General features: G+C 43.3%; 1 protein-coding gene across 1 annotated transcript in view; it reads right to left on the bottom strand.

The window, feature by feature from the left end:
* col7a1 (collagen, type VII, alpha 1) overlaps positions 1–25621 on the bottom strand; it is a 53358-nt gene extending 27737 nt beyond the window's left edge. The window contains exons 1-58 of the mRNA XM_086117405.1: positions 25459–25621; positions 21963–22041; positions 21678–21858; positions 21444–21600; positions 21277–21370; positions 21048–21206; positions 20518–20675; positions 20158–20287; positions 19210–19329; positions 18127–18282; positions 17169–17288; positions 16947–17096; positions 16099–16215; positions 15248–15394; positions 15004–15129; positions 14768–14914; positions 14514–14636; positions 13194–13463; positions 12973–13116; positions 12722–12853; positions 12463–12609; positions 12252–12377; positions 12012–12161; positions 11483–11619; positions 11245–11371; positions 11020–11163; positions 10683–10852; positions 10563–10604; positions 10351–10377; positions 10223–10267; positions 9311–9430; positions 9171–9242; positions 9049–9084; positions 8918–8971; positions 8747–8818; positions 8144–8257; positions 7115–7141; positions 6964–7017; positions 6792–6863; positions 5946–6034; positions 5612–5773; positions 5083–5101; positions 4949–4993; positions 4823–4858; positions 4539–4571; positions 4390–4461; positions 4232–4288; positions 4017–4052; positions 3799–3879; positions 3199–3234; positions 2898–2942; positions 2720–2791; positions 2560–2604; positions 2431–2466; positions 2204–2245; positions 515–595; positions 315–350; positions 171–206 (exon numbers count right to left, since the gene is read on the bottom strand). Coding sequence (XP_085973531.1) covers positions 171–206; positions 315–350; positions 515–595; positions 2204–2245; positions 2431–2466; positions 2560–2604; positions 2720–2791; positions 2898–2942; positions 3199–3234; positions 3799–3879; positions 4017–4052; positions 4232–4288; positions 4390–4461; positions 4539–4571; positions 4823–4858; positions 4949–4993; positions 5083–5101; positions 5612–5773; positions 5946–6034; positions 6792–6863; positions 6964–7017; positions 7115–7141; positions 8144–8257; positions 8747–8818; positions 8918–8971; positions 9049–9084; positions 9171–9242; positions 9311–9430; positions 10223–10267; positions 10351–10377; positions 10563–10604; positions 10683–10852; positions 11020–11163; positions 11245–11371; positions 11483–11619; positions 12012–12161; positions 12252–12377; positions 12463–12609; positions 12722–12853; positions 12973–13116; positions 13194–13463; positions 14514–14636; positions 14768–14914; positions 15004–15129; positions 15248–15394; positions 16099–16215; positions 16947–17096; positions 17169–17288; positions 18127–18282; positions 19210–19329; positions 20158–20287; positions 20518–20675; positions 21048–21206; positions 21277–21370; positions 21444–21600; positions 21678–21858; positions 21963–22032 — 5496 coding nt within the window. The 5' untranslated portion in view covers positions 22033–22041; positions 25459–25621. The remainder of the gene's footprint in view (positions 1–170; positions 207–314; positions 351–514; positions 596–2203; positions 2246–2430; positions 2467–2559; positions 2605–2719; positions 2792–2897; positions 2943–3198; positions 3235–3798; positions 3880–4016; positions 4053–4231; positions 4289–4389; positions 4462–4538; positions 4572–4822; positions 4859–4948; positions 4994–5082; positions 5102–5611; positions 5774–5945; positions 6035–6791; positions 6864–6963; positions 7018–7114; positions 7142–8143; positions 8258–8746; positions 8819–8917; positions 8972–9048; positions 9085–9170; positions 9243–9310; positions 9431–10222; positions 10268–10350; positions 10378–10562; positions 10605–10682; positions 10853–11019; positions 11164–11244; positions 11372–11482; positions 11620–12011; positions 12162–12251; positions 12378–12462; positions 12610–12721; positions 12854–12972; positions 13117–13193; positions 13464–14513; positions 14637–14767; positions 14915–15003; positions 15130–15247; positions 15395–16098; positions 16216–16946; positions 17097–17168; positions 17289–18126; positions 18283–19209; positions 19330–20157; positions 20288–20517; positions 20676–21047; positions 21207–21276; positions 21371–21443; positions 21601–21677; positions 21859–21962; positions 22042–25458) is intronic.
* Between the last annotated feature and the right edge of the window lie 1716 nt (positions 25622–27337).

The following is a 27337-nucleotide window of genomic DNA, read 5'->3' on the forward strand; positions in this document are numbered from 1 at the left end:
TTAATTTGATAAAGTTTACAAAAAAAATAGAGCTAAGATACAGTATATGGGAAACTACATACATGCACACTGCATTGGTGCATTCCTATTTTTCATACATTATCTCATTGAACAAAATTGAGGGTTCGTGGAGAGAGAATGCGGTTCTGTTAGATTGCGGTATTTCAAACCTTCTCTCCAGGCGTTCCTCTTTCTCCAATGTCACCCTGAAAAAGTACATTATGGGTGGTAAACATCAGTCAAACACAACAAGAACGATATTTCCGTACAAATACACTTATAAGTAGAGGGGCAGTGACAGAAAGCAAACTCACTCTGGAGCCGGCGAGCCCGCGTTGTCCCTCAGGACCCTTTGGAGAGAGCAGGGAAAGAACAACAAGTCACACAGGTTTACCATCCATGCATAACAAATCAACAGGGAAAGGGGTCACTTGTGCATACTGATGCATACGCCAACGCTTATCAGGAGCTCATGGAAGCATCAAAAAAACTACCAAGTGGGAGGAAGACTCACTCTTGGGCCAATAGCTCCAGGAGTTCCGGCTTCACCTTTCTGACCATTGCTTCCATTCGCTCCAGGGTTTCCTCTGTCTCCCTGACAAAGACAACAAAAGCATTTCGTTGGGCTACGCAGCAAAGTTTTATTAGCATTCGATTCATTCTCCCCCCCCACCCCGGACGTGGTGGTGCAGGTGGGTTGCTTGAAAAGCATTTCTGATGAAAGCATGCGGTACTAGTCAGATGGATTAGAATTACTTTTCGGATCTGCATGAGCAGCTGGCAGCAGGTGAACAATTCCATATGGTCAAGTTGAAAATGATGCTGTCAGTTTCACCCACTTAGCCGCATAGTGTATATTAAGAATCCTTCAAAATGGTGCTTTTGCCTGACACATTGACCAATTGAATGTGAATCACAGCAACTGTCAACTTGGCTGTATTTTCTTCACAGTGAAGACCCTGCGGTGGTCTGAGTCCAAACCAGAAGGCAGCTTGTTTAAATCATCCATCCATCCATCCATCCATCCTTGCATTTTCTACCACTTATTTTGTTCCGAGTGAGCTGGAGCCAGCTGTCTGTGGGCGAGAGGCGGGGTACGTCCTGGACTGATCGCAAGTCAATTATAGGGCCTATGTCGACAAACAACCACACACTCTAACATTCACAGCAAAAGCCACCTTGGGGTCTATAGCTAAAAGGAGAATAGTACCCGCCCGCCCCCCAAAAAAGAAAAATTAAAGCAAAAATACATTGTATGTGGCAGCACTAGTCAAAACATGGTAGTCTGATTCATATTGCATCAGCTGCAGACCATAGGTGACGATGAAGAAGTGCCAGAAGAGATTTGCTTGGAATACATTTGAGTAAGCCCGAAATTGTAAAAAACGGAGAGCTGAAACGCTTCTGTAGGAACGGGTACTATGGCTTTGTCAAAGGTAAATGATTTGGGATTGTGTTGTGGTGGTGATGTTGCACAACGATAAATTATGGCATTATAAAGTATAATCCTGACCTGAACGATGTCTTTGGTCACGTGAGCAAGATAACATTTTTCAAGGCAAAACGTGACCGTGGGGTAGACATGCGAGCAAGCCACATGGGTCCTGTTTGAATCAGGTCAGGGTCAAATTGAGACTCTTAAAAACCAACATCCAGCTGAGTTAATGGTCTTCCAGACAACAACACATAACTTGCGACATAGATGGATACCATTATACGGTAGGTCTTTACAGTGTTACCATGGCGACTCTGCCCTGCTGGATTCCTTGGCCTCCTTATTGCTTCTAAAAGTTCTAAATCGGTTTGAACCAGGGACGTGCGGTCAGGGGAGGCAGGTGAGGCAGAGCCTCACCTCTGAATGCGCATTGCATTGCACAATCATCACAAACTGGGTTGATACATGCAACTGGCTCGTGCTGCTTGCTGTATAACTGCATGTCGCAAATATAATGTTTAGCCAATTGAATAAGCTACCCTTTTTGCTTTATGTATTTGTAAATGTGACACTAAAGGAGTCAGTGCCTCACCAACCATGAACCTCACCGCACGCCACTGGTTTGAACCAAATCTTCAATACTCACAACACAGTGACTTTATATGTGTTTTTTTTATTTATTTACCATCTTTTTTGTTGAACTATTACTGGTAAATGTGCAATGCAACTGTAATTGCAATTGAAATGCAGTATGATAGTTTTACACACCTTCTCCCCGTGGTCTCCTTTCAACTGGCCTTGGATGTCAGTCTGTTTGAGGAGGAACAAAGACCTTAACGTGAAGTTATAGAAGCGCCTATTATGACAATTTGCGGAATGTGGGGTCATCGATAAAAATCATTCAAATATGCAAATATGCAATTGCAATTGATTTCACATAAGATGACAGATTTTTTTTTTTGATTGATCAACACAGATTCTGGAATGTGACATACCAATTTTCCCGGTGGACCTGGAGGTCCTTGATTTCCCTAATGAAAGATAATGGAGGAAAAAAATATATTTTTTTATTCAACTGCATATGTCAGTGTAAGCATATGACATGAAGCTTTATGAAGACAAACCTGCACTCCCTTTTCTCCTCTGGGGCCTGCGAGTCCAGGGCTGCCCTGTGAATAAATACAGATCAATAAAGATGTTAAGCAAGTGACCTTGCGCCTGTGGAAAGGCGTGCCAACTTATTGAAAAGCTGTCTGTCTGAAGATCCACAAACGTAGCCCTCACATTTCGTCCCTGCTCTCCCGGGTCTCCGACATCTCCCTTCTCCCCAGGCCGCCCCGGCTGACCGGAGAGTCCCTAAGGGCGAAACCATCCAAAAACAAAATGTACCCATGCAGCAATGCGAAATTCGGAATATTTTCAGCCTAAATTCATAACCTTGAGTCCAAGAAACTGATCATACCCTCACTCCTCGTTCTCCGGGCTTGCCAGGAAGTCCTGACTCCCCCTGAAGGAAGATACAACAACAAACAACACTGAAATAACTCAGCCATGCTGAGAATGATGAGAATGGAGGTCACTTAAGTAATCAGCATTCATTGGTCCAAATTATAATCAAATGAAGTGCCGTTGCAGGTTATGCTACGGATGTGTTCGGGGACACAAAAAGTCTGCCTCAGTTCAAACTAGAAATCCTTTACATTCGAGAAGAAAAAAAATAGGACGACAAAAGGTATAAAGAGAGAATCAGAGATCAGACTTACAGGGGTGCCTTCATCCCCTTTGTCCCCTCGTTCTCCCTGGAAAACAAGTACGAATAATGTAAAATATTGAAGAAAACAAAAATCCCTTAAGGGAGTGCAAGACGCATATACACACACACTGGCGTATTTCTCTCACAAAACCTTCGGGGATGATGTATTACCTACAATAGTATCCTTATGAGAAAGATGCATGGGGGAAGGAAGAGAACAACATCTCACATTCAGGAGGTAAACAGGAATTACCTATTTGTCAAGACAGATCTCTCTTTTCCCCAAACTAATTTGGATTTACATCGCAATTGTCTGGCTCTGCTTCGGGATGCAAATGTTGAGAGAAGCCCGTAGCAACGTTCGAATCACAAACACAACCAAATGGTCACGCGGTATGTGAGGTTGTGCAAGCGTTGTCACCGGCCAGCCGTCGACCGCCAGGTGAACAGCGATGCGCCCGATGTCACGCTTTTTCCGTTTTGTAGTCGGCTCACTCTGCAGGTTTGCGGGAGTGAGCAACCGACTGTAATTAGGTCGTGATTTTCCCATTCGGTTGCGTTCGGCCGTTTCGCTTGGGTATGCGGGCAGGCCTATGACTTGAAAAGTCACCTGTTTCCCGGGAGGACCGAGCTTCCCTGGGATTCCCGGCCGCCCGTCCTCTCCCCGCTCTCCCGCCTCACCCGGGTCTCCCTGTGGGGCAGTTCCAAGAGCAATTTGGCAAGGAGATAAATACAAACATCCATCCAGCGGTAGAAAACGGATGGCTGGATGGACGGATAAATACAAACAACGCAGAAAAGCCAAATGAAGCACAATAAGCTCCTTACCTTAGCGCCCGGCCTACCACTGATACCTGGAGTTCCCTGTGGAGAGGGAGAGCGTACATGTTTTATGCATTTGGAGTTTGGGGCAAACCGAAACGGGGCGCAAGGAAAATCGGGATGAATAATAGAAGATATTGTCAGAAATATTTCACAGGCACTATAATGGCGATGCAGGCAGAAACGCGAGTAGATAAAACCGAAATCTCCACATCACTCACTGCTTCCCCTCGCTCTCCTTTAGATCCAATCGAGCCGAAGCCTGACCCTGGAGATCCCTTTCAAGGTTAGAACAAAAAGAGGTGTCATTTGGACACTTCCCTCCCTTCGGAGTGCTTATTTTCTTCACTCCGGGTATTAGTACTGCATGATTACTGACTTTCTCTCCTCTCTGTCCTGTGTCTCCCTTTGTTCCTTTGGAGCCTTCAAAACCCGGCAGACCCGGTTCCCCCTGGGGCAGACGACCAAAGAAGACATGTCAGGCTATTATGGTAAAATTCATGGATTGTATGAGATGATATGACTTACCTGCTCCCCTTTCTTCCCTATGGGACCTTGAATCTGGAGGATTTGAAGACACAGTAAAGTCAAGGATGTACAAAACGGTTCATTTTTCTACCCATTATTTGACAGACAACTCACACTGCGTCCTGGTTCCCCTCGTGCACCTTCACTTCCCTGAGAAGACACGACTTATTTAATCCTTTGCTGGGATACTCATTACATGCCATTATGAAAGGTTCTGCAGTCGAATCACGCTGCAGCTGACCTGACCCATCTCGTACGATTACTCCTAATTGAATCCGTCTCACCTTTTCTCCCGCCGCTCCGATGGGCCCTGGGGAACCCTGAGAACAATTGGAAAAACTTAGACGTGAGACTCCCGGTAAAAGTCGGGTTATGAAACAAAAAGGGCCAGGCGAAGGCTTTATATTCACCCTCAACCCTGGTGGTCCTGGGGTGCCTGGCTTTCCTGGATCCCCCTATGAAGACATGAGAAAAATTAAAGGATCTGAACACTCATCTACCATCCAGTAAAACGACATTATGCTTACTCTCTGTCCTGTTTCACCGACAAGTCCCCTTTCCCCCTGCAAAGAAACAAATGCGCAGTCAGGACAATGTTCTGAAATAGTGTCACCCAATGCCTCTATGTTGCATAAAAATCTCATCATTTCAATTTAATGCAACCGCATTTTTCTGGAGCGCAAAAGAGGCTTACATTTCCCGTCACACAAAAGCGCTCCTCTTCAGTTTTTTCGGACAGCTTTGAATATCATTTCACTGAGATAGACCTTCACGCGGTGACAAAAAGAGATTTAATTTATGTGGTCCATAGTCTGGCCAGAGGGAGTCGGTATTATGTTCATAATTAGCTTCTACTTCTTTTTTGTGGCCAATGTCTCCAAACTGCGCTCATGCAAACAAACACAATACACTGCGTGGATAAATTCCACTTCTTTTCTCAGGTCTTTGGAGTACCAAAAGTGGGTTTTGACATGTAGTTGTCTGTTGATTATTTTAAAAAAAAACAGCATGCACTGCATGCATGATATAAGCCAGTACACACTGGATTTATTCCTGCTTATCTCTCCTCTTACCCGGTCTCCTTGCGATCCCGGCTCACCCGGCTGACCTCGATCACCCTTTTGAAACAGAGCACGATAGAGGTCAAGTCTTCTAATAAGATGTTACAGCGCATCTCATTTTTCATACCTTTATCGTACCTTACTGCCAATTTCTCCTGGGGGCCCACGAGGACCCTGAAGAACATAACAAGAGTCTTAATGTGTACAGGCAAGCGCCGACAAAGGGTGTTCACCCTCATGTATCCAAAGATGAACTAAGTTCAACTACAAAGAGCTTGAGCGCTCCCCCATGTCTTCTTCCTCTGTAAATTGTTCAAATGTAGACGTAGCCACATGACACCAATACCGAGCTCGTTGTTTGCTCGGCTGACCCACCCTGTCACCAGGATCGCCCTGCCTGCCTGGTAGTCCGGGCTGGCTAACTGCACTGTCACCCTGTAAAACGAGAACAAGGGAACACTTTTTTAATGACTAATTTGTGGAGGGTAGTCGCTGAAGAAGAACGAAGGAAATATTAACTTTTAAAAAGGAAGGCTTCACAGAGAGGTGCATGGACACATCGAGAGAGAGAACCGAATGTCCTTTCGTAAAATGCATACAATATACAATACAAACATGAAAATAATATCTGTTTCATTGAGCCAATTCACATGACAAAAAAATGAAACACTTCAATATTCTATTTTTTAACATTATTATTATTATTATTATTATTATTATTATTATGAGTGCAGAGTCAAATAATTGGCCTTGCTCTCTGTTCCTGCTCTAGTCACTGATTGCTCCAATCATTTCACATCAACAGACACTCATATCAGCTTCAAGGCTGTCAAAGGGAATTTTCACATTGAAGTGCAGTATTATCAACAGTGCAATTGCTACGCTAGTTTTTTTTGTTTTTGTTTTTTTAACGTACTGGACATCAAAATGAATGCCATTCGGACATAAAGGGTACAATCAAAACATGATCGAGGAAAAGATTCAGTGGTTACCACATTTTCAAGCAGCTTACTTTAACTTACAGCAGTTTACTTTTTCCAAGTGCAGTATTTCACAGAGTACCCCAAAACAGAGAGCTTCTATAGCAGCACCGGGCCAATGCAAGATGATAACAACTTCATATTCAAATGTGTTTAATTTTATTTATTTTTTCCACCTGCACGTCGGTGACTAAAACAGCAAATCAACCTGCCTTGTCTCCTTTGGCCCCCTGTGAGCCGGTCAGCCCTCTAGGACCTTGCACTCCTGGAGGCCCTGGAGAACCCTGATTATAAAAAGCTCATTAGTAAAGTACGAACCGCCACGTGCACACAGAATTCATTTGCCAACGAAGTGTGTCAGCATGTTGATTGGGATGTGCTTACTGGGGAGCCTTTCTCGCCAGCTATGGGTACCCCGCTGCCGAATCCTGGAGGTCCCTAGTAGCACATAGATAAGAGTTGAGAGTCATTATGCATGCAGGTTCCTCAGGATATTTCTGCAAACGGAAGACAAGATGGCAATGGGGTGACTCACCCTCTCTCCGGGGCTGCCCTTGTCTCCCTGCAGAGGGAGAGAGAGAGAGAGAGAGAGAGAGAAGAAAGCTCGAACATTGTTTCCAGAATGAACTTGCTCTCAGAAAGGTTATGGTTCATTTGCATACCCTAACCATCTAGTCCAAACAGAAGCGATAAATCCAGATAAGACTTTGACAAGTCCAACACAAAACCATCAACATAGTTCTCCATATCAAAATATAAAAGGTGAAGCTTTAATGTTGGCTGGCTGGAGTTAAATGAATGAGAACTCGGTTGAATGCCTCGTGAAGTATTGATGATTATTTAATGCTTAGATAACGTAAATACAGTAAATGGAAAAAAAGAGAGCTCTCAATAGATGTAATGACTTTCTGGGGCTGAGATAACCTCAATTATCAGCGGCGCCACTAAACCATATTATGGCTCAATGCTACCACCATGTGTGCTATTGTAAAATAACAACGTCCAATTTATTTGGAGGTTGATGCTCAGATGTCACGTGTTGGTTGTTGTAGATTCAAGTCTGTCTGTTTCTTTAATACTCTCAATTAATAATCTTAAGTATGACAAATGATAAATCTCATCAGGTTAAGAGGAAAAAAAGTGTTGTTTTTCCATCCGCAGCAATACATGACAATGTATTTAGATTTTTTAAAAATCCCCAAGCCACCGTGTAATGAATAACAAAACAAATGATGCATCACTGTTCATTTATGGCAAGAGTAAGCATTGGTTTCCGTCTTTTCTAGGTTCTCTGTGGCTACTCTGGATTCCAACAGTCTAAAAAATAATTGTAGTGAAAGGGGATTTTCAATTTTTTTTTTTTTACTGTAATGTATCTAAATACAATGAAGGAAATACTAACTCTGTGGTATGATGCAGTTTTTCATACAGCTCTTGTTCTTGGTCTCATTTCTAGATTTTGTCGTTGTGGCTCGTGTGTTTTTAAAAGTTGATACAAAATTCACAAAAACATTTTATAACTTGTGAGCGGTGAACAGAATAGAAAGAAGGCTAGGGTCGCCACCTTAATGGAGAGTCCTGGCGTTCCTGGTACCCCCGGGCGACCATCCTGCCCCGGTATACCAGGTATTCCCAAGCTACCTTTTGCACCGTCGCTGCCTGCCCGACCAGGGGTCCCCTGAAATGACATAATTAATGTTCCTTAGCTTGATATTCGACCATTGCTGAACCAAAAATGAATTCATAATTCAGATTTACAAATTCTGCCACCCGCAGGATAATTTAACCCTGTAATGCCTGACCCATCAAGGAATAGCCAGAAAAATCAGATTTTTGGGAACTGAGATGTTCATTAACCCTTATAACAAAATCCACAAAAATATTTTTGCCCTATCATGTTGTTTTAGTCGTATCACATTTATAAGCATCATGTAGATTACATCGAAAAACGAACATTTGGGGGAAATCACATTTTAAACCTGCAGTACCAAATTTGATACAGATGATTTCATGTAATATAAAGAATGAGTTACATAATGAAAATGCATGTATCAAATATGATACAAATGGCATTATAAGGTTAAGTGGGGCAAAATTGCGATTAATATCAATTCAGCTAGTTTTGTAAGCTAGTAAACCATCCTCAATTTGTGTGAGTTCTTCTTACGGGTATTCCAGGGATGCCTGGTTCTCCCTTCCTCCCTGGAAAGCCACCTCCCGATGTGGATCCTGGCTCCCCCTGAAGCATTCGTAAGGTTACCAGGAACCCATTCTCACACAGAGCTCTCGCGTGTACCATCTCTTGTAGATCATGAGGAGAGATCATAGCTCAGCTCACCCTTTCACCTCTCTCTCCCTTTGGTCCTTGTGCGCCTGTCACACCGGGTTCACCCTGAAGTGACAGAAAATACAATATTGGAACAATGCTTTGTGATATTAGAAGGCATCTTTGAGTTGAGGATGACTTACTTGGCTTCCTCTGACACCAGGTAGACCCTGTGAACCCTACACAACATGTCAACTCATTATCGCTTTGCTAGAACATCATGTGCTCAATTAATACATTTTTGATTCAGGTTTTCGCTGCTTACAGGAAGTCCCGTGTTTCCCGGGGAACCTGGCCGCCCTGGTAAACCTGGATTTCCATCAATACCAGGGAACCCCTACGAACATTCACTGGTTAGATACGCCCAGACAGGCATGATATTGGTGAGGTTTGAGTTTTACTCACTCTCTCCCCCTTCTCCCCTTTTGACCCCGCTGAGGGATCAATAGGAACAGAAGGCCCAGGTGGACCTTGACGCCCTTCAGGACCCCTTGGACCATCTCTTCCGGGAAACCCGTCGCGACCCTATATTACGTACATGCATGCAAAACACACAAGGGCAATTTGTTGTTGGGAAAAAAAATTACAAAAAAACAATAATAATAAACAGGCCATGTGGTGCGTCAAGTTCTGTGACCATGCACTACAAAAAATATATCTCAATAAGATCATCTTTCCTCATTGAAATAAAAGGAAATGCCATGAATCCATTCCAGCAATCCCCCCCAAAAAACGACATTTTTGTACTGTGTATTTATTTAATGAGCGATTGAGATGTTGAAATTTGTTGTTGTGGTGTACCCACCGTTGTGGTTCACTTTGATATTAATACAGTACTCCCTCGTTGATCGCGGTTAATGGGGACCAAAACCACCCGCAATAAACGAAAATCCGCGAAGTAGCGACCAATAAACATATACAGGTAAAAAAAAAAAATTATATATATATATATATATAATTTTTTTTTTTTAAAGTCCGCGAAGATTCCGCAAATGGTCTGTGAGAAGCTGCAAAACAACAGCGAGTCACATAGAGCAACATATACAGCACTGTACTTCATGGATATGGATGTTTTTTTTTTTAATGAATATGTTTGAAAAAATCCACGATGCATTGAAGCCGCGATAAACGAACCGCGAAATAGCGAGGGATCACTGTATAGGGTGATTTAAAAGGTCAAAAATATGACTTCCGTTCATGCTTTTGCATCATCATACTTCGAGGTGTTTCTAATGCAAAGCATTTTGGTTTACACGGCATTTTGGGGAGCAACACAACTTCATGTGGTGCCATATCAATGTAACACGAAGGACTTACAGGTTCTCCTTTGCGGCCATCGACGCCGTCTCTGCCTCTCTCACCCTGAAAAATATAACAATGATGCATCAAGAGGAGAAAACCAAAAGTACAACAAGATGCAGAAGAAAGAAAAACTTGCACTGCACCCTCTCTCCACGATCTCCCTTGTCTCCCTGTTTAATGAAAAAAAAAAAAAGAGGAATTTCGTCATGAGGAGCAAAGAGAAGGAACAAAATCCCGTAGGGTGTGTCTGAAAGTCCTACGATGCCCTGTTTGCTCAGTGCTTAATCAAAGTAATCCGAGCTTATGATTGTAATGACAAATGCTGTCATAAAACGTCAAACTTAATATGACTCACCCGCGGACACTGAACAGCACACGGTTCTGGACCTGGCGCTTCCTAAACACACAAGCGCCACGAGGAAGAAAAGGTGAGATGAAATACACACAACTAAGCGGAATGAAGAGCAATTCCCACCGTTGATATTCTGGCAACACCACAGAGCAAGTCCGCCAGATCAGTGTGTATCGCGTCCAACTGGGAGGCATCGCGCACATACAGAACGTTCTGAGTGCGGCCTTGCGTCACTGCCCGCCGCAGTTCCTCGGTATCTGCCTGATCTACTCCGACTGCCAACACGTTCACACCTGGAGAACACCCGCCCATAGTATAAGATTTTAATGAGTGGAAACCAATCTCAAAGGAAAGTTGCATCTACGCCACATGTTCATGTTTCCAACGCAGTCAAACAATACGTCAGACCACCTTAGAAATGGATTTGCTCAGCCTGCCTCAACTATGTAGTATTTCTCACCTGTCCCTCGGAGGTTGGAGGCTGCGAGCGTGAGGCTGTCGGCGGATTTTTTGTCAGCAATGATGACAACAACCCCAGGGATCCCTGGCCTTCTTCCAGCGGAGGTGGTGAGAAGATATTGTGTGGCGAAACTCACTGCCTGGCCTGCGAAGCCAAATAGACCACATCCAAGTGACCAACAACACTTTGAAAATCTTCTTGTGGATTTTGTTTTTCAACACTGACCGATGTTGTTTCCAGGACTTTCACCAAACGGTGTCGACTGAATTTCTTGGAGCAACGTGTTTGAACTGCTGTGACGATTGAGTTGGAACCAGATTTTGGGTCTATAACCATAGATGACAGCCCCCACCTGGCACGAGCAGAAAACAAAATATGAGCAGGTCAACATCAGAAAATAAAGACACCAAAAGAAACACTCAACCTGTTTAATGCAAGTGTTTTTAATTGTTGTTTTTTTTACCTGTGAGTCACGCACTCCAATCGTTTTGAATGAACCCACTGCACTTGTGAGAAGAGCGCGCAGAGGTGCGACAAGGTTAATCCGATCAGTAGATGCTGGCACGAGGAAGACCACATCCAGACGTCCACCGAGACACACTGGGGGTAAAGACGTTTTCATATCAATTCTCTTGATTCCGAAGGGGTGGTGGGGATTAGTTTTAGGGCAAGAAGACACATTTTGGTGTGATGTGCAATTGCCTGACAGAAATGTCAGTTCTCTGTTCACCAGTAAACAGACAGAATTGTGTCAAACTGCGCCCTTTAGCAACTGTATCACTGACAGAGGGATGGGAAAATGGCGACAGGATTTTGGTAGCTGGAGTGGGAACATTTTCAATAATACCAAAAATATCGGGGAAAAATAAATATATATATATATATAGAGAGAGAGAGATATAAATAGATATATGTTTGTGTACTGCTCTTTCATTCTATCTCAATGCATTGTCCACATGGAACAAAAAAAAAAATTCATGTTTAAGCCTTACCGGTACGTTCGTTGGCAAAGCTCTCTCTTCCCAGTCCACTTTCAAAAGTGGGTTGTATGCTGAAGCGGTACCGATGACCCAGCCGAAGCCCAGTCACCTGGTAAGAACTTGATGAATTGGGCAGTGTGACGGATAAGCCTGGACCTCGGTCTAAGAAATGTTGGACGACAATCAGTGGACTGCAAAAGTGAGTGTATCTGTAAATAGACTGAATCAGCGATGCCAAACAACATGCTTTACCATTTTCCTTTCTCCAGCGCAGAACATAACCTTGGACACCTGGTAATGGCTGCCAGCTCAGCCGTACAGAATCCTGCGTTACCTCTGCTACTCTTAAAAGTGTGGCCGGGAGGGAAGTACCACCAGCTTCATGCAGAAATTCAGCACATTAGGAAAGGTAAGGATCAACATGAAACTCGTATATGACGGATAAACTGGAAACCGAACTTACGTGTGGTGATTCGGACAGACACCGGCGTTCCTTCGCGGTTCTGAAATAAAGCCATGACCTTCACCACATACTGGGCTCCGGGATCCAGTCGGTCTAGTTCCACGGCGGTCACGTCTCCACCCACCAACTGACTTGTCTCCTCGCCACCTATGGCCAAACAGTCAACAAGTTAGATATTGGACACCTAAATAATAGTCACAGAGCTTTGATGTATTAAAAAAAAAAAAAAAAAGGACGGTGAGCTCCGTGCAAGACCAACCATCTGTTCTTTTCCACGACACCCGATAAGCTGTTGCTCCTTGGACGCCAACCCAAGATAATCGAACAACCTCTCCTGGGTTCTCCTGGACTTGGAGCGATGTCACCGTGCCGACAGAGGACTGATATGGTTCTGGGGTGCCACACAGTAAACGTATTTCAATTATTTGTCAAAAACGTATTCATATGCGCAACGCTCCTGTCGTTTTCAGAGCAACATGCTGTACATTGTATTTCAACTCAGTTCAGTACCTGTTCTGATATTGAGGGAGCCGGGACTTCCCTCTCGAGAGCCACTCAGCGCAGAAACAAACACGCTATAAATAGTATCTGACTGGAGTCCGTCGATGGTGAAGGAAGAGACATCGGCTGCCACGTTTCGGGTTGTTTCCACTCCTGCATCAAATCACAACCAACAAACACATGATGCATTTATTTGGAGCGCTGCACGTTTCATTCAAGCTGTCGCTAACCATCAACATCATTGCGCCATCTGATCTTGTAGCCAGTTGCCCTTAAGGTCGGTAACCATTCTATTCGTATCCTTTGAGGTGTGACGTCAACGATGCGAAGGCCATAAACCGTCCCACTGTGCGGGTTGGTCCGAGAGGCCAGCGTCAACGCCTCCCCGACGCGGTCGTTGATGATGGCCGCCACGCCAAACACCAAGGCCTCATCGGGTTGCAGGCCTTCGATGGTAAAGCCTGAGCTTTCTGCCCCCACGTCACGAGACTGCTCTCCACCTGAAAAGTAAAATGAGAAAATAGAAGTCAAACACATAAAAAGCAAAGCACCTGTTATGAAGGAAAATACAACTTCCAAGTATTTAAAGCGTAAGTAACACTTATGACATTGTGATACAGTGGACCCCTGTTTTTCGCAGTGTAAATAATTTCCAGGTGGCAGGCGTTGCATTACAGTGATCCCTCGCTATATCGCGGTTCGTTTATCGCGGCTTCGGTGCATCTCGGATTTTTTCAAACATTCATAACTTTTTTCTTTTTTTTGAAGTCCACAAAAATCTGTGTCTAAGTGGTGTGCGCACTCTGCTCAAGCGCGGAAGGTCCACGTGGGGCACGTGTGTGGGCGTGCACGCATGGGCGTGCAGGTGAGTGTACGTGTGTCGCTGAGAAAAAGAGAGAGAGAGAGAGAGAGAGAGAGAGAGAGACACTTATCAGAACAAAACCAGGTCTCTCCATCCTTAATTGTCTAAACAATCTTAATTTATTAATCATAAACACTCTTGCTGCACACCTGCTGGCCTGTGTGTGTGTGTGTGTGTGTGTGTGTGTGTGTGTGTGTGTGTGTGTGTGTGTGTGTTAGTGCGCTCTGCTCAAGCGCAAAGGCCAACGTGGGGCAATTAAAAAAAATATATACTGTATATATATATACTGTATATATATATATACCTGTATATGTTAATTGGTCGCTACTTCGCGGATTTTCGTTTATCGTGTTGTGGTTTTGGTACCCATTAACCGCGATAAACGAGGGATTACTGTATTTTTATTACTGATATGTTGAAAATGTGCCTTAAAAAATAATGTACGAGAAATGTAACGAGTTTGTCACACTGTTTTCAGATGAGGTACATTTTAGTCAAAAGGCTTGCATTTTCTTGCTCACAAAACAACTGGACTCTAGAGAAATGAAAAAAGGTCAGACGGAATGATGAGAATACACCATCACGTCAAATACCCAGTACACTCAAAATAATTCTCCCATCTACAATCCAAGCCATGAATGAAGGCAAGCCACATTCGGCAATCGCGAGGCAGTGTACATTGACTTACTATTGCCTTGTCTCCATGTAATCCTGTAACCTGTTGCTCCATTGACACCTGTCCAAGCTATTCGAATTCTCCGGCTGTTTGCTTGCGCCACTCTGAGATTCGACACTCTGCCAATGTCTTGCTCTAGAATGAAATGCCCACCAGGCGAAAAGAAAAGGTTCAGGAACCACTAAGTTAATTTTTTGTTCCCTGGAAGAAAGGGTAAGATTCATACGAAAGAGCTAAACAAAAAAATGTGTGACAACATGACACACCTGGTCTGACAAAGACACTGGCCGGCTCGCCTTCATTGTCTCCGACCAGCGGTATTACACTGACATCATAGGACACACCCACAATCAGGTCTCGGAGGTCAAAAGTCGTCTGGTTCCCAGGGACAATCTGAACATTTTGTACTCCCACTGGCATGAAACAGTAGATCTTTAAAACGGATCATTCATACACGAAACAACAGTTTGTTTTTTTTAATTCACAAGATAAATCAGTGTACCCTCAGGACTTTGGATAATGATGCGGTACTGTGTGGCCCGAGCTACACCAGTCCAGCCAAGCCGGACCCTAGTGCCCAAAGACTCCAACACTCGCAGGTTGGACACCCTCCCGACTGGCTGTACTTCTGTAATTGCAGATTTATATCAACATTAATAAAACCCCATTAAGTAGTTTGTGGAATTTAGCCCACAAATACCAAGTTATCTCAGAGCTAAACAAGTGACAACATGATCTTCACCAACCTCTATATGTGGTAGAGACGGGCGTGGCCTCCTCACGACCCTCAAACAGTGTGTACAGAGTGATGAGGTATTCTGTGTTGGGCCGAAGCCCAGTCAGCTCATATTTGCTGGTGCTCCTGGGTAAAGACAATGTCTGGGGACCGCCACCTGTTGGCAAATCATTTCAATAATATGCCCAAACTATTTTCTGTTACATCAACATTTATTCGTTTTATGTAATTGTCGGTGAAGTCATCGCTCATTATACTGCATAAGGCGCGCCTACCCGACAGAAGGCTGTCGTGTTTCACCGCCATATTTCTGCTACAGATACTTGAATGAGATCAATTTAGCGAACGTAGTTCCTCAGCGTGATGTTCACAGCGTGTGTAACAAACGCCATGCACTTACTGCGTCACTTAACACGGATACGAGAAGTTTAAGTTTTTGGAATAACATTTTGCTTGCATCTCTGCTGCATATTATGGTGGTCAGCTTGCCAAGCCTGGGCTCTGTGAGGCACTGTTAATTACGTGCGCTTCGAGCGTATGTCATTGCATTCTATTAGTTTACCACAAGGTGGCACTAAGTTGTGCACTCTACCTTTAATAACATTATTATTCTGAAACCTCAGATATATATATATATATATATATATATATATATATATATATATATATATATATATATATATATATACACACACTGTATATATAAATCTGAAGTTGATGCACGCACGCACACACACACACACACACACACATACATCTGGATTAGAATATGAACATGTACCAAATAAAATGTCCCTTGAGTTGATCAGAAAGGATTTACTTATAACCAATTGATGCGTGTGGTCGCATTTGACAAATCACCTTCTCCCGCCCGCCACTCCAGGCGGTAGCCTTGAGAAGACGGAATGATTCTCCATGTGAGTCGGATGGAGGAGGGACTGGTGATCGCTGCATTGAGGACCTGCTGCAACTGGCGCTCTGAGGAAAACAGCAGTTATTGAAGTGATTATGTGCAGGTTACCACATCACATTGCAGACATTATTATCAAACGTAATGGACAATGATGAATGAAGTGAAAGGCAGCGCCCTTCTGTGGCTCAAGTGAAAGATTACAATTGGGCCGCAGCAGCTCATCCAAAATTCTTTAAAAATCAAGTGTGAAGCACATTAAAGCAATAATTAAATCATGACACTGGATTACTTTTTGTCAAAATATCAATCCTAAAGGACTGTCCACTCATCTGTGGAGCTCTAAAAGATCAATGCCCAAAATATTTCCAGTTATTGCTTTATTTAGCATAGTGGCTTCCCACTTTTCCAACCAATGCACAAACTGGGATAGAGATGGAGATCATGCCCGTAGCGTATTGTTCACAATTCCCATCTCTGAAAGCAGGAACAAGGACAGTCAATGACTCAGCCTTCAGACAAAATTAAAAGGATACCACATGGACATTGGTCACCAGAAGCAGATGGTGTGCGTGCGTAACGACCGCAGGTGTAGAACTTTTTGCGAAACGGAATGAATGCGTAACATGTAGCTTTTCTGAAGCAAGCCAACAAACATTGAGGAGGTTTCCCATCAATGGTGTCTGTGCCCTTCGGTTTCCTTCTTAATGCAGCATGACGCTCTACGGTATATTTGAGCTTTGCATAACACAGGAAGCCTTTCCCATTTGGTGTTGAGGTTAAAAGTACTTCAACTTACCGATGGTGAATCTGGCTGTTTCCCTGAGTCCCTCAACATTGCCCTGATAGAGTGGAATCACAGTGAGGATGTACTCTGTGTCTGGCTGAAGTGGAGATATACTGTATGTCTCGCTGTCTCCTGCAACCTCGGCAGTTTCAATATCTAGACCTGGTGCGAGGAAAAAAAGTCCAAGTCAAAGTTGGAGCATTTCAATGGCGATGCCCCGGTTGCTGTCCTGACCTGTGACTGCTCCCCACGCCAGACGGTAGGCAACCGCACCGCTGACGCCTCTCCACAGCACACGAACGCTGCTCTCTGACTCTGTCTCCACTGATAACTGCCGCACTGCCTCCAGGCGCACTGACATGTACAGACGAACGAAAACACACACACGCACACACACAAATATATATAGATATATTTATAGTGTATTATATGTTACAATACAGCAACAAAACAAGAATGGCCACATCCTAGACTGTATAGTTAATTTACTATACATTTGTGATGGTCCGATACCACCTTTTTTTTTTTTTTCAGGCAGAGTAGAAGTGTCACTCTACAGCATATGATCTGTCATGGTTTCGTGACGAAAGTGCGGCTGGCTTGTTTGTTTGGCAAGTGGAACGGACTTGGTAAGTGAGCATGAGAATATCTGCGCTTGCCAGATGGCCACCCGAGTGGAGGGATTCGTCCATTTTTGCAAAGTCGGCTAACAAAATGTAGACATTCATTTTACCTTCAATCTCTCCACAAGGCTTTTATAGCTCCTGCTCTACCCGAAAAGAATTATGTCCGGCTGGAAAAATTATATCATTGTTCTGGTATCAGCACACAAACCGAGTACAGATTTAGAGTGCCACACAAGATATAGATATATTTACTTTTGACGAACACAAAACATGCAACTAACATTAGCCCAAGCAGCACAATAAATAAAGTCTAATACAAGGCTAAACATTAAATGTGTCAAACAGTAAAATATGTAACTACCGGGACCAATAAGTATGTATCGGCTGTTGTATGAAACTGAAAAGTAAATATGGGAAACAACCTCAGTTCTACTGCACAGTCAACCCAACGAAATCTACTATTACCATCTGAGTAAATTCAGCATGTCTGACAATGTTTTGATGAATCTCTTGCGTGGGTGTACATGGTCATCGCTTGTCAGTACGTGGTCATGGAGGCTACTCACAAGTGCGGGCAGTGAGCGTAGCTGGAGATGCAGAGTTCCGGGGGAATAGCGGGTAGAGGCTAAAGACGTACTCCGTGTCGGGTTGAAGTGATTCCAGCTTGACAGATGTGGAGTCCGCAGACAAAGACTCCACCAATTGCTGACCAGATGGCAGACCTACTCTTACGGAAGAGAAGCAAGGCAAAGAAACAGAATAAACAAGTTGGAGCTAATTACATCCACACATACCGTGTGTTGTTTGTATACACTGTATAAAGTCACGAGTCAGACATTTTTGATACAGATGACTGCATCGGAACGTGTAAATCTCATCATGAACACATGATGAAAGAAGTTATATGCTCATACTGAATTTGTCAAATGTTCCTAATGTGATGGCGGTGTGCAGATTACAATCAGTCTCTTAAGTAATGCCAAATCCTCATCTGTAAAAGTAAACAGCATCACTGACAACTGACTCACACAAACAGCAGCTGAGCTATTCGAGTAGCGGCGCTCCACGTGAGACTGGCACTCCTGCCACACGTTCAGGTTAAGAAACACTTTATATTAGCCCTCGGGGGCCACGCCTCGCTCGCTTCAATCATGATACACACAGCCAGATATTGACACCGTTACGAACTATGACACGCCCAGGAATTTCATGAAAAAGAACTGACAATCCGCGAGAGTATGACTTCATTTACACTGTATATTCAGGCTAAAGAGTGATACAAATCTGTCTGATATTTTGGGTCATGTTTCAGCAGTAAAGGTGTACCTGACAGCTAATGCCTCAAGGCAGCAAGTTGTTAAGTGAACTGATGTTCTTGCTCGGCTTTGACTACAGTACATTTTCAAGTTGTTTCAAACGCTGCCGCCAGCAAGTTATTCAATACTGTTGCGTCTTTTCCTGTTCGTTTCGACTTCACTATTTCATTCTCCTTTGGCAGGCCTTGGAGAAAATCAATATAATCAATATCCTAAGTAGCACCACGTAAAGGGCAATTCAATAAAGCGGAGATGCTGCAGTTTAGAACTTTGAATATTCTCTATTAAGAAAATAGAAAGATAAAGAGGAAGGCAGAGGTGTGTGTGCCCGACCTCGTGGTCCGTAGGTAAGTTGGTAGCCCTGGACAGGAGATGAAGGCTGATCCCAGCCAAGTGACAGACTGAAGAACCCTGCTTGGATTAAACGAAGACCTGAGATCCCAGGAAATGACCCTACATGGAGGAGACATTCGTTTTGCATATTAGGACATGTTTATATGTGTAGAGAAGTAAAAATCTGTTTTCAGCCTCCATGAATTTATTGTAAAATGACGAACATGTCAGTCATTGGCAATGTTGTTTTTTAAAGAAACACAACACACAGGTTTGATCCAAAATGGTATTTTGAAAAGCATATCTATAATATGCGTATATCAGAGTGATTATGCAGGCTTAAAATTGATAAGTAACACAATGTTTTTGGTCATATTAGCAGAGCACTAAATGTACACTTGACTGTGTGTGTGTTTTTGAGTGTCAGCAACATCAACAACAATATTGCTGTTGTGCTGCTGAAATACTCATCGCGTCTCCGCCCAACACACATACTGCTTGTCCTCCGTGTTTTGATATTTTCGAAAGATTGTTAAAAGCCGACAAAAGCAAAGTTCTTTACAAAACGCCAGGCAAAAATCTCGCCTGAGAGCGAACTTGGATGAAAGGGCAAAAAACGATGAGGATGCAGTTAAAAGTTAAATGACCATCATTTTTATTCTTTACTCTATTCTTTGTTTTTTACATTATGCACAATGCACAATTTATTGTGCAATGATCTAATTGTAACATGCATTTGTTACATATTTTGATGCATTTTTATGCTTGAGAAAACATTTATGTCTGAATTTTGGGGTGCTTAGAACGCATTAGGGCATTTACATGGAAAACACGTCTCAACTTACAAAGTTTTCTAGTTAAGAAATTTCTTCCATAACCAATTAATTTTATAAGTAGAGGTCTCACTGTAGACATTTGGATCATCTGCGGTACCTGAGTGTTACTTACTGGTTTGTTGATTAGCGGAAACCGATTCTCCAACACTGTTGGGGTATTGAGCAATGACAGTCACAAGGTAGTCTGTTCCCGACCTTAGAGCTCGTGCAGTAAAGCTTCTCTGACTAGCAGCCAGTGTCTCCTGCAGGAAGAAGTGTGTTCAGACACAAGGAGCAAAGGGGATTTTAAAATGAAAACATCAACAGTATCTGTATAATAAGCACAAGGCATGTTGATACTTAGCCTGAGTTCCCCATAGAGCACAATTGACTTAAGCTATAATTAGCTTCTTCAATCTCAGTCATACCAAAGCAATAGCCAGCCACCTGCCCATAATAAATACTCCATCTATCTCAAATGACCTGCACTCACCTGCCGCAGTTCCGCTGTGATAGGTTGACCCTGGCCAGAGAGGGGCACATACTGGACCACATAGCCCCTCAAGGGCCCACCTGCTGAATTCCAGCGGAACCTTAGTGAATCAGACGTCACGCCTGTGAACTGAATGTTGGCTGGACTGGAATACGCTTCTAAGAAGAGAAGAGAAGCTGTTTTACACGGAGCAGACCTGGACAACCAACACACTTGGCCGTCATGCGCTGTGTGGATGAAAGTATTGAGACACACTTAAGAACTAAGGCCTTTGAGACAAGACTCGTACATAACGAGGATGCAGGCATCCTTTGGATGAGTTTGGTGAGGAAAACTGAAGTTCCGACACTTAACTCCATTAGGCACTTTTGGGCCCAAAAATGTCGTGGAAAGTCTTCCGTGAAGAGTGGAAGTTGCTTGAAACGACCCATTCCATAGCTTCATCTGTTTGCTTTTGCTTTCCTTGTATAGTATGCCGTGTCCCAACACTTTTGTTCCACCCATAAATTTGTTTTTGTTCCGTTATGTACCATCGCTCGCATAGACTCCGCCTACTTCGGAGCACACCCGGGGGCTCACAAGCGGAAGAAGAGTGCCGAGCAGTTTGAAGTCGCCGACAAAGGAGATGAAATCACTGCTTGGCTTGGAGGAAATCTCAGACAGTTCCTCACTATCTGCGCTCTTGACGCCTGGCAAAAAGATGCGGAAGGAATCAGAGCTGGTTTTTGACAGCGAGCAAACTGCACCTGCGATGCCTACCAACTGCAAAGATGTGTACCCCTTGACTACGCAGCTTCTGCGCTGGTTCCTGCACGCTGTCCTGGGACTTCCCGTCCGTGATCAAGATGGTGATCTGACAATTCAAAGGAGCATTAGAGGGCTGAATAATAGCAGTAAAATTTCAGTGACCTGGCTGCCTCCCACACCTTCGGGACGTTTCGGCTGTATGTGGGGTTGAAGAAATTATCAGCGACAAACTTGAGACCAGCACCGCTGCGCGTATTTCCGCCCTTGTAGTTCATATTCTGCACAGCCTTGATTAGCTCCGTTCCATTCAGGTATGTTGTCAAGGGGAACTCGACCCTGGATTTACAGAGGAATCCATTCAAACCTGACTGATTTGCGGTAAAGAAGTCAACTTCAGTGTCATCATCAGTTACCTGGCAGTGTCACTGTACTGTACAGCCCCAAAGCGAATTCCTGTCTCGCTGACAGAGCCTGCAAAGGGTTTGATGATTCCGGCTATAAAGCCCTTCACCTGCAGGAAGTTAGCTTTGCCAATACTGGAAGATCCGTCCACCAGAAAAACAATGTCTGCCGCTTGCACATGATCACATCTGCCTGTAAAATGGAGAATGCATAAAGAGACACAGGGATGAAAATATTCAGATGCCCAATATGAGAGATGGAGGCTTTTATAGTTCATTCAAAGAGCAAATTGTCACCCTGAGCTTCAGCGTGTGTCATGAATGACAGCAGCAGCAGCAACGATACGGTGAAAATCCAGCGGCTCATCTTTACAACCTGGGGGGCACAGAGGAAGCATTATGTTACAAATTGTGTGTTGAAATGTTGATAACATGGTATCGTAACTCTAGCAACAGTTCGTTGCTTAACTCATTGACTCCCAAAGACGTTTTTAAACGTCTTTTCAGACTTGGTCCAGAATTGGCTGGTACTGAATGAGTTGAGTATAGCCACATACAGATTTGTCAGTGAATTGATTTCACCATATTCTAAGGCACAATCAAAACAAACTCCCCATGTATATGTATCGCCGAACTTGTTCTCGGTTGCAGGGAGCTAGAGCCTATGCACAAAGACAACACCCTGACTTGGTCATCCATCAATCTCAAGGCACATTTGGACAGACAACCTTTGACATGAACATTTTCACTGAGTGTGAATTGAACCCACGTTGGCTGGTTGGTAGTCAGGCAAGTGAGCCACTGACTACACCATTTTCAATATAAATACCGCCAACTTTACGACAAACATTATGGATCGCGTCTTGCCTTTACATATGCACAAGCTCAGCAAAATCAAGAAAAAGAAAAATTGTTTTTGACAAACGGCTCACAGATGTCGGTCTAATTCCAGAATCTTCACTCGCCTATACAGTATCTGGCAGCTACTGTAATAATAATCAAAACGCCATAAATACTGCAACTATGCAGAGAAAAACAGCAGAGTGATTTTTTTTAACATCACAAAGGAATGCAAAAACAAAACAAAACAACTATTCAGCATTTGGAACTTGGTCATTTTCATTGCGGGGCCTGCATGACCCACATCAGAGTGTCAGAGTGCGTCCGTCAGAACCGGTACTCATGAAAGAAAACTGTACTTCATTCATCCTGACAGCTTTAATGACACAAAGAATGCTTTAAAAAAGGTTTCCCACGTTGTCCTCTCTCATCACAGGGAGAACCCGAGCACAACAGCTTACCAGTAATTTCACTCTACATTGTTTTGGCATCAAGACAGAATTTTTCCCCGCAGTCATCTGCAAAGCACCGGAGGGTGGAAGTCGCAGACTTAATCATGAAAGTCCATTTCCATTCAAAGACAATGTCAGTCCATGATCGAGTTAGCGATCTTTGTTTAAAATTGAATTGAATGTAAAATACCGCTATGTGGTCGTGCCTCTTCTATGACTTTCCAACAGTGGAGAACAGGAAGGGCGGACCAGTTGTAATTATACAAAACAAATGAGCGGGAGATGTTGAAAGGATACACCGGAACAATTTCCTCTGCCTTTGTTCCTGCTCCTGTCACTCCCCAATGTCCCATCTCAGAAGCCAACTTTTTATATATATATATATATATATATATAATGACAGCATATTTAAAAGTGCCGCAAATCTCATTATAGTCCACACCTGGATTCTTTCAAAAGTTGACCAAACCCACACGAGACCACCTGAGAATGGAACATTGCAAATGAGTATAAAAGCCTTGAATATAAATTCCACCTCAATTCAAGATGACAGAGAAAGAGATGAAGTCTCATTGCAAAGTTTATGGCGGAAGCCCAACCCGCAAGCGAGTTCCAGAAGCTTAACGCCGACAACATCACAAAGTGGTGATTTAGGGGCAAGTCGGAACCATCACAGAAACCAGAAATGGCAATTCCCCTCAGATATAGCGTGCAAATGGTGGGAGATGCTGTCACTCAGCCAACATGCCATGGAAAGAATAGAACTGTGGTTGATACATCGCAGCATATCATAACAATCCCTTAGCAGCGTGAAATGCCTTCCTGTGGGCGTTGAGCGGCATAAACATTTGATTTTGTGTTAAGTGCTATAATCCCCTGCTGGTTCCATGAAATCATTTCTACATCACTCATGTCTATGAGTTTTGCTTTGATGGTAGACTGCAAAAAAATGTTGGGTGAACTGAAAATTTCAAGGCCGCAAGCTTCAATAACATTTTCAGTTGAGCAGTTCAACGAAATGTTTTCAGCTTTCCTGCATTTCACAACAAAGAAAGAAGTTGCCATTTTTATGGAGCCCCGATTTGGAGCTCGACGTTAAAACAGTTTGCTTGATGTGTTGCAAAATAACGTAAATGACTATTTCAGGCCCCAAAATACTTTTTTTTTTTACATTGTATTAAAATACTGTATATCCACATATTTTGGAAACATTTAGTGTCATAACTATCCCAAACAAGCCCAACATCTTGTTCTTCACTCTGGTGTAAAAAGTCAACTATTTCAAGAAACATCAACACATTTAAATATTTTTTGCAGAATGTACGCTGAACTTTCTGTGCATGTACACAATAAATTCCCCTGTAAAAATTCTAAGATGAACATATGCAGCAAAAACAGAGCCCCCTAATGAAAGGATCACATCCTGCATAAATTAGTCAGTTCCTAATCCAAACTAAACATCCTCTTGCAACCCCAAATCTGCTTGCCTGTAGTCTCCTATTACCAGAACTGTTGCACAACACGATTTAAAAAGCCAGATGGACTGATACAACCTTAAATGTGTTTCCTTCTCAAGCCCGAAAAGGAATGAATGTACTCACCCACGCATCCATTCAAATGCTTTCAAGTATGTCCACCAAAGTGCTAAATAGTCCCAGCAGCTCTTAACTATATCAAATGCCTTCATCAATAACACATTTGGGATGAGTCCAGAGGGTTCCACAGACCAAAACGTACACCGAATACGTCCACGGCAATGTAGAGAACAAAAAAAAAAAGAGGAGTGATGAAGAAAGATGAGTGAAGGTGAGACAGGGAAGATGAGGATTAAGTGTCATCACTGCACTTAAAATCTTTGAGAGACATTGTTTAGACACCCCAGACATGTGCGGAGGGGGGGATTTCTCTGTCTAGTATGTGCCAGGCCACAAGAAAGACGTGAATGCTGTCAGATGGCGAACACACAAAACAAAAGCGACGAAGGAAGCGAAGGGATGATATTCATTTTCCCCGGTCTGCACCATAGTGTGCAAAGGACCAAAGTGCTCTTCTCTTGCACTAAATGACTTCAGCTGTGTTACATTTGAACATTCCTCATTTTCCAGCGCAACTCTTAACAATGAAACGGAGGTTGCTCACGAGAACTTACAGATTTTATCAAGCTTTTTAAACACCTCCAACCCGACGATGTTAAACGTTAAGCATGTGAGACGCATTAAGAGGCCACAATTATTTCTGTTTTATTTTTTTTCAGAAGAAAATGTAGACGTCCACAATCCCGCTTACTGCAGGAGTGCAATACGTTAAGGAGTGGTGCTTCTTTGGCTACATTTCAAATTGTTCTATATGAAGATCAAGAGTGCGCAAGCATGTGCATGCAGAGCAATGCCTGAGAAGAATTAAACAGGGAGTTTTAAATGACATCCTAAACAGTTCATTAATCATGTGGTATACCTCCTCCTCAGATCAATATGGTCGGAAATAACATGATAAAGTCTCACCTGAGGTTCTTTGCTCCGTGTACCGGGCTACAGCCTGCTGCTCTGTGCCTCTCCACCTGTAGCATATCCAACCAACGCTCCCAACTCAGTTTCTGTAGCGCTCCACGGCTTTGGGCTGCTGTGCGTCACAACGTATCTTACGACACGTTTGGAGCTCAGCAGTTGGCGTCCTGCATCCCTACAGGAGAGTGTCAAAACTGCAAAGGGGTTTTTTGGTTACTGGGACAGCTTTGCCTGGTGTGGCCTCAACACAAGCAGCAACATCAGGGGCGGTAGAAGAACAGTTCAGACTTGTTCAGATGCCTAAAGGGGACGACTGATTTTCCTCCTATATCTCGAGTCAGCCTCTTTCGTTTTGCCTCTTGTCCCTCCCTGCCCCATGTGCAGGAGATCTGGAATAGATGAAACTGGAACAAAATGCCTATCTCCATTCGAATCGGTTCAAGGCGCTTACTGCCATGCAATGTAGATACACTGTGGTAAATAAATAGCTTTTTGGGGTATTCCCAATTGGGTGGAAAACCAAGATGTGCTGGTTGTACACTTTTAACCCTTGGTGCAAACAATAACCATATGAGATCAATTTATGTGCATTGTACATTGAGGGCTATGCAGACACAAATAATGACAGGGTGGACAGTGTATCACTGTCCCACAGGGGAGCTGAACCTGGAACATTTACGTCACTTACATTTCAATCAATAGACTAAGGTCATTTAGAACAATGTATTTTTGTGGACCTATGTGACAACGTTTTGATCAGAACTTTGTCCAATTACTCAAAATTGGCAAGAACCAGGCATCGCTCGTGCTCACCTTCTCACGGGCTATAATTCAAAATTGGCACCACAAATGACAGCCTACAAAGCGATCGTCAACATAAATCAGCACCTTTCAAACGGATTCAATAAAACTGTGCGGTTATAATCCTCCAAGGGAGTAAACAGCTACACAGGCAGACTGAGAAGGGCCTGAAGAAATCAGTGCGCGGCAGATGTGGATGGCGCTCTTATAAAAGCCATGTTGCAGCCCTCATGTTCACCAGACGAGTCTTTATGAGCTTGTATCGGGATAGTCAAGCACATGGGAGGGTCTGCTTCCATCTTCACTTTGCACACAACATTCCATCTTCAAACCACAGTTGAGCATCTTGAGAGCATTCTATTAGTCTGTAAGGAAAACCATGTACTCATTACGGTGAAGCTACACATCACCATGTGGTGCATTTTCAGTCAATGGCTCATTTTCTTTTCCACTTGATAGCACATTATTGTGGGAGTGGATTTTCTTGTCATTAAAAACAGACCGGCGACTTCATGTTCTTTTGACGCACAGCTTCTAATGTTGTTAATCATGTTATACTAAAAAAAGAAAAACAATGGGCAGTGACCTTTGATGTTCCTGCCCCCGCGATGATGTTTTCCCATCAGGTTCTCTCTTGTGCAGCTGGACAGTTGTGCATCCAGGCTTTCTATTGTGTTCTCTAAATACCGTCTGTCTTGAAGAAGAACAGCAGGCGCACAGGTGACTTCCTCTGTGACAGAAGCTGGGTAGAAAGAGAGTGGACAACAAACAAGGGAAGCCTTTAATAGTTAAGTTAATGTTGACATTTGGACAAAGTAAAAGGTGGCTATTGCGAAAGAGACCAACGTTTTGGGGGGATAGACCTCGAAAGTCACACCAGAACCAAACAGCACGTATGCATAACAAAATGTCATATCTCACAACATACTGCATTGCTTTCGAGTGAAATCATATCTGTTTGGCAATACGCTGTATAAATGTTTGATAGTTGCTGAAAACGTGAGAAGACTGACAACTATACTGTAAGTGTTTAACTTATTCAGCATTTAATTTTTTCCAGATTTTTGGGGTGTCG

Source organism: Hippocampus guttulatus, chromosome 8 (genome assembly GCF_054856545.1).
Source record: "Hippocampus guttulatus isolate MCC_2025c chromosome 8, RoL_Hgut_1.0, whole genome shotgun sequence".
NCBI classification, from domain to species: Eukaryota; Metazoa; Chordata; class Actinopteri; order Syngnathiformes; family Syngnathidae; genus Hippocampus; species Hippocampus guttulatus.